The following is a 10,556-nucleotide window of genomic DNA, read 5'->3' on the forward strand; positions in this document are numbered from 1 at the left end:
GGGGGGGTTGTAGTTTAAACCAATAGTCGTTATCGAACAGTAAGCCGTTCGTTTTTTGTGTTGCAGTGTTAGAAGTTATTTGAAGATTTTAAATATGGTAAGAATTTAGAGTTGTTTTAGAGCGATATGGGCGCGCCGGGCTGTTTGTGTTGACGCTGTGTTTGCGATTAACGCGGTGCAGCCGCCACTCTCCAGCAGAGAATAGCTAACTGTTAGCCGCTAACACTAGCTGATATACCATATTAGCTTAGCCTGCCAGCTAACGATGCCTTGAGCTAGCATTAGAATGATTCTACCAGCCTGTGAGGGATGGTGAAATTGAGCTCCTTTATTTAGTGTTACTCCATGGTAATGTGTGGGTTTCTTATATCCAACTAAGTAATGCTTGTGTTTTCCAGGCTGGTGGTAAAGCAGGTAAAGACTCCGGGAAGACTAAGACGAAGGCTATTTCGCGCTCGCAGAGAGCAGGACTGCAGGTTTGTCCACTACAATTCATTCATTGTGGCTGTGCTAACACAAGCTAACAACCAGCCGTCGCAAAGGTTACTTAGCCGGCGGCCGCCTCTCACCGACTGGCCAGTGAACCCTTTGTTTCTCTGCCCTCATCACCGCTTGTGTTGTTATCGCTCCAGTTCCCCGTGGGTCGTATCCACAGACACCTCAAGTCCAGGACCACCAGCCACGGCAGAGTGGGAGCCACTGCAGCGGTGTACAGCGCGGCTATCCTCGAATACCTCACTGCCGAGGTAACGTTAGCTCCACTTACAGCTTCGATCCTCGATCTTGTCTGAGCTCTTGTAAAGCTGTTAATGTTGATGTGGTCTAATGCGCCCCTTACATTTAACCTCTTTTTTTAGGTCCTGGAGTTGGCAGGAAATGCTTCTAAGGATCTTAAAGTGAAGCGTATAACTCCACGCCACTTGCAGCTGGCCATCAGAGGAGACGAGGAGCTGGATTCACTTATCAAGGCCACTATTGCTGGTGGAGGTAGGAAAACAATTCTGCACCTGGTTGTTGTTGATCAGTGGACATTGTCCCAAAGCTCTGAGTGTATTTTGTATAGATGACATATTAAGTTGTACTTGCCATAGAGGCTACTACATATTGAATTAGAGTTGCATCTGATGAGTGTTAGATTAGATGAATGTTTAATTATATTATAAATTAACCACGGAGCCCATAAAATGTCAATTTTGTAAAATGCTAGATGTATATATTTGTCATTCAGATTATATACTATACAGTGCACATCCAAACAAAATCTGGTAGCAATGATGCAAAATAGTATGGTGTATATTAAAGAGCTGATAATCAAATAATAAAACAGGACATTTTTAAAAAACTGACTACAATGACTAATTTTGAAGTTAACATGACAACAGAAACAAGATTAATTATACAATTAAAATGTACTTCACTCTTTAATTTTATGCTGATCCAACCGTTTTATTGACTTTTCTATTCAGCAATTATATCAGGTTTTAACTTGGTGTCAAATAAAATGATTTGAGCTTTGGCTCTGTTATGTATTTTCAATTTCTGCCCCTTTTTGTTTAAACAGCAAGTGGTTTATGTGTCTCCTGTTTGTTTTTCCAGGTGTGATCCCTCACATCCACAAGTCGCTGATCGGAAAGAAGGGCCAGCAGAAGACTGTATAACCTGAAGTGCTCTGGAAGTCGTGCCATCTCAGGACGAAGTCTGCATCAAGTGATTAAATGTCTTAGTGTAGAACACCTTTTAGGAGTTATTTGTATGGTTGAGCTTGCATTTACTCACCTGGGGTATTTTTTAAAAGTGGCTTCAAAGAAGCTCATTTTTGTGTTTTTGGCTTTTCTTTTTTTTTTCTGGTGCTGCAGTTTTTGTGTTGAAACTTGCTTTTGTGGCATTCCCATGTTAAAGTTGGTGTTTTAATAAAGCTCTTATTGGGCATTTGCTGTTTGTTTCAGTTCTTGCTCATGATGTTTCTGTTGTATTCCGTTAGTGACTCTATTCATAAGACTCCAGTGTACATGTGTTTGGCGTTAGTGGTTTTAATTTAAATCTTCCCAGTTTGAAACAAAACCCACCTTGGTTGACAGAAAGCAGAGGACAGCCACAGCTTACATGTGGAATCAGTCATTGCGTGCAAACCATATTGAACTTCCAGACATTTGATCACTTCCAACTTTGTGTAGCCTTGTTGCATGAATTGCAAAGCATGTTCAACATCAGTTTACCACTGGCCTGAAATGAACTGGGGAACACCTGTAGTCATTTTGGATTCTTCAATAAAGAAGACTGGCACAGTCAGAACATTTTGCATATTGTGGTGTATGGATGGTTTTATTCTGTGTGGTTTGTATTCAGATTAGTCATACAATGAACAGTGTCTTACACAGGCAGCCCATCATGTGACTCTTATTCAGTGAACCTAGATGTTCTTTACATGTAATGGAGTTGCAGGATATTCTATGACTTGTTAAACCAGTTTTGAGACAAGAAACACCTGAAATGTTACATTGAGGTAATCCTGTGATTTCTTAAAAACATATCCTAGGTTGATATTCAAACGGAAGTAATATTTAACAGCAATTTGGAACAAATACTTGTAATCATTTTATGCATATTAAAGTGCAGCCAGTCCAAAATGAAGTTAAGCCAACAAATAAAATCAAAAATGTAAATTTTAAGGGGGATGCATTCAGTTTTTCTCTGTATAAAACAATGATGATACATATTGGAACGTTTCCAATAAATAAACCGATATTCGATAAAACACCTGCATGCATGGTGACAGTTATACATTAACTACAGGAAGTGAGAGAGTCCAAACCACAGTGCATCGCAAAAATAAAGCCAAAAAAAAAAAAACTGTGGCAGATCCACCAGAGCTAATAACAAACATGCACTTATACAAGTAGGCTCATTATGTAGATAATTATTATCTCTTATGACCTGCAGGCAGTCCAGGCGTGTCTGGACATGTAAAAATACAACCTATATGTTATCACCAACTTCAGCTGTCATGCTCTGATATTTCTGCTACTTGTAAGTTTAATTTGACTGCAAAGACTTCATTCTTCTCAGAGAAAGTGAGGAATATAACTCCATGGTTTGGTAGATATGTGACTGATAAGCAGCTGTTGTAACCACACAACTATTGTGATTCTATGAGAAAACCACATCAAACTATTGCAAATGCTCAGTATAGTCTATATATTATGAGCCTGTGTAAAGAGAGATGTGTTCAGCAGCTATGTTCATATTCAGCAAGAGTTGTATTATCTATGCTATGGTTTGGTTTCTATAGTTTCCAGAACAAGGCCTACATTTTCATCTTTTTTTCAGATTAGCTGCACTTTATTTTGGAAATGATTTCAAATTCAACATCACCCATATTCATTGTTTGATTGTGGAGGAGTAAACAATATAAACAATGAAGCCTAAATGCAGCAATAGTGTAGCTGCATCACTTGGAGGTTGTGTAGCCTAATTGAAGTTGTGTTCCTTGAAATGTTTAGGCTGATGAAAGAGAAAATAAATGTAGGCATTAGAAAACTGCTAGTCTACCAGTATTGGGAGATATAGGCTTATGTAGGCACATGCACATCTTTTTTTTCTCTTTCTTTTTTTAAATATACAGGCCTATAGCCTAAACAATACATTCTGAGGGCAAGAATTTAAGCAGCACTGCATCTTTAAGTAACTTATGAAACACAACAACATTGTATACTGTATAATTTTCCATGGAAATTATATCACTTTCCCTTGTACATGTGTTCAAACGGTGTTAAAAGCAAAACAATTTAGCAGATACCCTGCATTAGTGTTCATCACCACTAGGTGGCACTATCACACCACTAGAGCCACCAATCATGAAAGTGTGATACATGGAGCCCAGGGAACCAGAAGTCAGGGCTTGTATATATTAAGCATCAGACACAATCTGGTAAGTTCTCCTTTGAGAATAAAGGCATCATTATTTATGACTCACAGAGCTGCTAAAGAAATGGTGAAGACACTCTATGGATTCAACAAACTGAAGCATCAGCCATCAACATGCACACATTTATATTCATCATATTCTGAGTGAGTGAGTATGGAGTGATGTGCTGCAGACAGGAAAGATAGGTCTGTGTGGGTCTGTGTCTGTGTGTGTGTGTGTGTGTGTGTGTGTATGTGTGTGTGTGTGTGTGTGTGTGTGTGTGGTGGACAAAAATATCTCAATTTGGATAGCTTTGAAAAAAGAAAAAAGAAACTCAAGTCACTTATTTTTAATAGCCCAATATCACAAATTACACATTTTCCTCAGGGGGTTTACATGCTATACAGCAATACAGCATCCTCTGTCCTTAGACAACCCCCCCCCCACAAAAAAAACAAAAACCTTTAACAAGGACAAAAAAAGGAAGAAACCTCAGGAAGAGCAACAGAAGAGGAATCTCAGGAACAGATGTTGTGTGAACAGAATAAAACACAAATGGCAGAATACGGCATTGAACAGTATAAAAAGATATATAATTCATATAAAGAATGTGATGAAGAGGACGCCAAGCAGCTTCCAGGTGTCACCAGAACAGAATAGGACCTGAGCCACACAACCTCCATCACCATGGAGACCTGGCAGGAGGATAGACTGCTCATGCACACAGGGGAGACCGACATCACGCCATTTGTATACACAAAGGAGATACGACAAGATATTATTCATACGGGAGAGAGAAAAAGATAAAGACATTCAGAGAGAGAGAGAGAGAGAGAGACAGAGAGAGAGTCATGAGGTGAAGCTGAACTCCTGCAGGATGGAGAACCAGATTCAAAACCTCAGGAAATGACAATGATGAAAGTTTAAGTTTAAGATCCCCAGCTCCTCCAGTCCACATGTCGAAGTGTTCTTGGGCAAGATATTTAACCCCATTTGTGTGTGTGTGTGTGTGTGTGTGTGTGAATGGAGAATATTTGGTGAGGCACTCTGGATAGAAAGTGCTGTGTTGCTCCTGATGGGCAGCTTCATACTCTTCATGGCCAGCCTCCCTGTGTGATTGGGTCGATGTTGGCATGTAGTGTGAGATATATCAATCAAACTACTAGTGTAGTTCAAAGTGCTTCACGGTTGATTGACAAGCTGATTATGAAACAGAACAAGTGACAACATGGAATAAAACCATGAACACAAAAACAAAGAACACATTGACAAAAACTGAGAGAGGTGTGTCAATAAGACTAGAGAAGCACTACATTTACCAGTTACCAATTAATGGAGGCAAGAACTGGTGTAATATGGTCAAATTTCCCTGTGTAGTTCTAGCACGTGTCAGAACAGACAATAGAACATTGCAGTAATCAGGTGGATGTATTACATCAGGTGTGGACAGAAAAGACTGGATTGTAACTATGTTGTTTAAAAGGCAGTCTTGGTGATTTCTATTGAGGTATGATCATCAGCCCTAATAGACTCATACAGCCGAGTATCATCTGCATAGCAATGGACAGTTATCCCATGACTATGTGTAATTTGGCCAAGAGGCAAAATATAAAGATGTAATATTATTATAGCAGGCATACAATTTTCCTTGGGCTAAGTGGGATGTAAGCCAAGAGAGGTTTAGGCCAGAGATGCCAAAATGACAGTTGAGTCTAATAGTATACACAGTGACCATTGGTGTCAAAGGCTGCACTGAGATCCAATAATAGTATCTGAATCCCAAGCCAAGTAGAAGATCATGTTATCAATCTAAAGTGTTCCAGCTAATTTGAAATGGAGGGATGAAATTCTAATGATTGATTGATCTTGATTTGCGTCTTAGTTAGGCTTTAACATCAAAATTGTGCATTTTAAAAGTAACAGTCAAATATTTTTTGGGGGTAAAACGCACATTTGCTTTGTTTCCAAGAGTGAGATGAGAAAACAATACTACCTTCATGTCTGTGTGTTAGGTACAGAGCTGGACTAAGGATGTGATTAGCCTAGCTTAGAATAAACACTAGCTTTTCCCCCTTGCTTCTAGTCTTTATGCTAAGCTAGGCTAATCACATTCTGAATCCAGCTCCTATGTAACACACAAACATGAGATTGATAACCATCTTCTTATTTCACTCAAGAAAAAATCAAATCCCCAAAATGTGAAACAATTCCTTTAACATTCCATTCCCTGAGTTGTCTTTTTTTACTTAAATCATGAACACAGGAGCATTCATCCTCAAAATCTTTAGTTCAGAAGTGTCAGTGCACCAGAGCTTTGGCTCTTTTGAAAATCAAATTGTTTTCTTTTCACCCTTTGTGTAATAGAAATCTGATGTGACATTTAAGAATAATTGAAGAAAACTTTTCAGTGTGACAGACTTGGCTTGCACGCAGCACTGGAGCGCCTCTCGCTGGCTTGTCCAGACTAATCAAACATGCTGGAGAGGCCGAGGTCCTTAACTGGACAAATGAGTCCAAACGCCAACCTGGGTGCACCCTTTCAGTCTGCTTCATTTATGAGGAAATAATGAGAAGAAGAATTAGTAAAGTGATTCCATATACGACTGCAGCGAAACTCACAGTGGTCAAAGATGATTGTGCTGACTCATGAGAAGGGGTCATGTCGGTTTACTTCCTGATGCAGAGTGTTGAGGTTTTTCTGTAAGGTGCATTGTTTTCTGTTTCAGTTCTGACTAATGGAGTGTGGAGCAAGAACAATAATGTGTGATTTCAGAGTAAAAACAGTATCTGTAATAATAAAGCTTTATATAAGAATAAAAAACAATGCTGGTCTCATCTCACCAGCAGCTGACATTGTTAGTAAAGAGTACAGTAGTGGGTATTGTAGGGATCATTAGTTATAAACCCTAAGGCGTGGTAGACAGCATTTAGTGATTTAAATGTAAAGGAAGCAACTTTTCTATAAATAACACCCCCATAATCTAAAACAAATAGAAATAGTGACTCAGCAGTTTTTTTTTCTCTGTAGCTTTTCTTATTTCCATACAAAGAACCTGGTATTGTTCTAAATGTACCAATGAGTGTGTTAATATCATACAGTTTTGTTTCCTTTTTTACTCCTTTAGCTCTGTTTTGTCCAAAGTGTTGTTGACTAAGCATTGAACATCTGGATCTGGACAGGGGTGCAGTATGGGGGTGAAAAGTTAGGATGATTCTAAGGGCCTGTGACTGACAGGGACACCTAAAAAATGATTAGAACAAAAGTTACATTGCACTCATATAGATGATAATGGAAAGGGTTCATGTATTTATATCTAAGTTTGTTTTATGTTATTCTTTCATATTAATAGGACTTTCCATTGAAGAATTGTACATTACTTTTAGAGGTTATCAGCTTGCATCAAATATTGAATTTGGGTAGTTTCATAATCTACACTGAAATACTGAATATGTTCTTTTTTATAAAGTGTAATTCTCATTTATTTAAATTCAATTCAAGTTATATTATTTTAAACAGAGCATTACTTTGACATAACTGGATACAGACAGACTGTCCTCAGCTCTCTGTCCTTGTCTCACAGCATAGCCCCCCCCCAACCCAACCCAACCCAACCCCCACCTGATTGCAGTGTGCCCTCTCCCACTACCTACAAGTTCGTTCATTCTCTCTCTCTCTCTCTCTCTCTCTCTCCCCCTCTCTCTCTCCCTCTCTCTCTCTCTCTCTCTCTCTCTCTCTCTCTCTAATCAATAACAATGTTCCACACATAAATGAGTAACAGCTATAGTGGTATTCATTAATAGCATACAATAAAACTAATCAAGTGATACAACATCCATTACTCACTTTTCATCTTCAAATAGATCAAGGACTTCCTCGTGCTGCTCATCTGTGTACCAGCTGTCAGGATCTGCTTCACCATTGTTTCCATCCTGTGAGGCCAGAAAGGTGACACTTACATTTTGGTTTTGAAAATAAAATCAAAACAAAAATGAAATTGAAAACACAACCAGAAGTGAAACAAGGGAACACTGAAACACTTGGATAGGAAAAAGTTGGGGGGAAAAAAGTGACACTGAGAAATAAAGGACATGTATTAAAAATGTTTAAGTTAAGCATAAAGAGGAAGGCTTTTACTGTGCCTACATTACCCAGCATGCCTTGTGGTCCAATGAAGATATCACCAATGCAGAGTAGCAACCTGAGTGTGAACTCTGATCTAATAAATTACTTCTCAAGTGAGACAGCAAGCTTCTGTTCACACCTTATTTTTACCATCTACGTTATTACTTGATGCCTTCATTGGTTAAGTTGGTGAGGTTTAGGAATGAGGAGAGAGATGGTTAGGGTTAGGGTAAGGGTATCAGGGTCAGAGCCAATCAGAGGCAGAGTAGGTGGCAAAATGCAAAATGCAAAACACTCTGTTCCTGTATCATGTGACCATAAATTGGCCTTAATTATTACAGCAGCACTGTTTTAATTGCCTTGGAAAGCTGAGAATCTTCCCATTGAGACACAATTAAAAGCTATTCTCTATCATAAACACCTTCAAAGTTATTAAATGTTTTGTAGGACTCTTTAACTAGCACATTTGTCTGCTGGGCTATTGATGATTTGTTTTGTAGGTCTGGTTGAAAAGCAGAGTGCTAATGAGGGCTACCCCCACCCACCCCCGCCTCCCCCCCAGCTCCAGCCAGGCAGCGCACCACTCAACCATTAAGTCAATTAAGAGTAGACTGAAGGGGGGGGGGGTTCTTTTCATTTGGTTCTAATTAAGGCGCAGGAAGTGAAGCAGCGGCACTCGCCTTGCCTACCTCCAGGCTGGACTGTCTCTGCGCTGCTCTCTGGAAGCCATTAGCACATCTGGCCCTCACTGGATGGACTTTTGCATTTATTGTGTTTTTACAGAGCTCATAACAGCATGTCATCACACTATTGTCTCTGCTAGGACCTTATTCTGTGGGTATTAATAAAGTGTACTGTAATCTGCTAATGTTGACAGTGAACTACAGTACAAGAACATATATTTAAGTAATGAATGTCCCCTTATTACTACATATACAAGAATTGACCACCTATTGAAAAGTGCTGGAGGAGTACACACAAAGTTAACATTTTTGAAATTGAGCAATATATTTTTAACCAGGTCAATTCTTCTTTTTTTTTGGAGGAAAAAACATATCAGAGCAGAATTGGAAGCAGAGTATTTTCAAATCTGTTAGAAGACATTTGGAGGAGCTGCAGTGTGTGGTGGCAGTCATGTGTATCAGAGGAAGCACATGGCTCATGTCTCCTGCAGAGCTGGCAGAGATAAGCACCACAATGCAGTCATCCCACAGAAAAAAAAGAAGAAAATCACATTTCTAATAAAAAAATATTTTAATTTCAACAACTGAATAATTTGTGGCTGTTCACATATACTGGCTTCAGGAAGAAAACCATACTTGCTTCTGTCTGTTTTACATACAGGCAATCTAAAAGGCAGTTCATACTGTATGTGCAGTCATTGATAATATTACTGATATAAGAAACAATGCTTTAGATCATATCAATTCCATGTAAAAAGGTATATAGTGAATACAGAACATCATACATAAAAGAGTTGTGGAGCTGAAGCATCAGATCATTCAACGCTTTGTTTTTTAAATAAATTATTTTCTTAGTTTAGTTTAGTCACTTCTACCATTGTGTGTAGGTCCATTTACAACATGGTGATGTCACTAAAAAAGGTTAGCCTGACTTATTTGGACTTTTATTTTATAAAAAGGTTAGCCCGACTTATTTGGACTTTTATTTTATAAAAAGGTTAGCCCGACTTATTTGGACTTTTATTTTATAAAAAGGTTAGCCCGACTTATTTGGACTTTTATTTTATAAAAAGGTTAGCCCGACTTATTTGGACTTTTATTTTATAAAAAGGTTAGCCCGACATATTTGAACTTTTATTTTATAAAAAGGTTAGTCTGACTTATTTGGACTTTTATTTTATAAAAAGGTTAGCACAAATTATTTGGACTTTTATTGTATGAACAAACTAGTCGAACTTATTTTGAGGTGAATATAAAGATGAACCTAAACTGTTCACAGACCTGCTTCCTCCTCCAGCTTTGACCTACTGTACTTACTGTAGTTGTATTCACACAGTTTTCCTGTAAAATGAAGAATCATTAAACATTGTGGGTGTCTTCACTTTCAGTTTCACCTCTTAATAAAGTGATTAAGATCATCTAGATAAACTATTGGCTTGCTTCCAACCTGATGTGTTCCCACACTGTATCTCTATGTTCATAATGGATAGAAATGATGACTAAAGTTATTGAAATCAGACCTAAGTTGTAAAAAGTTTAAAGTGATGTATCTGCAGCACAGTTCACATGCTGGTCAGTGACAGAGATAGCCACATATCTGTCTGCTGTCTTGTAGCTTCTCATGAGCTGCTTGATGAGCAGCTGCTTTGTTTTTGGCTCGGGCACACAAAAACTTCCCCAGCATGAAATACTCTGCACCGAGCCACTGTAAAAGCTCGTCAACTCGGGGCGGTGACTGCACTACAAAGCAGATATAATGCCCCGGTTTGATAACACAGTTAGGGAGAAAATGAGGCGGATGCCGGGAGGGCTGGGAATTCAAGTGGGGTTTTTTTTCCCCCCTCTT

General features: G+C 38.7%; 1 protein-coding gene across 1 annotated transcript; it reads left to right on the forward strand.

Annotated features, from left to right (window-relative positions):
* LOC128383360 (histone H2A.Z) lies at positions 1 to 2,284 on the forward strand. Its single transcript, XM_053342989.1, has 5 exons — positions 1 to 97; positions 399 to 476; positions 633 to 746; positions 858 to 987; positions 1,597 to 2,284. The coding sequence occupies exons 1-5, from the start codon at positions 95 to 97 to the stop codon at positions 1,656 to 1,658; spliced, it is 387 nt and encodes a 128-aa protein (XP_053198964.1). The 5' UTR covers positions 1 to 94; the 3' UTR covers positions 1,659 to 2,284.
* Positions 2,285 to 10,556: the final 8,272 nt, after the last annotated feature.

This window comes from Scomber japonicus, chromosome 22 (genome assembly GCF_027409825.1).
Source record: "Scomber japonicus isolate fScoJap1 chromosome 22, fScoJap1.pri, whole genome shotgun sequence".
NCBI lineage: Eukaryota > Metazoa > Chordata > Actinopteri > Scombriformes > Scombridae > Scomber > Scomber japonicus.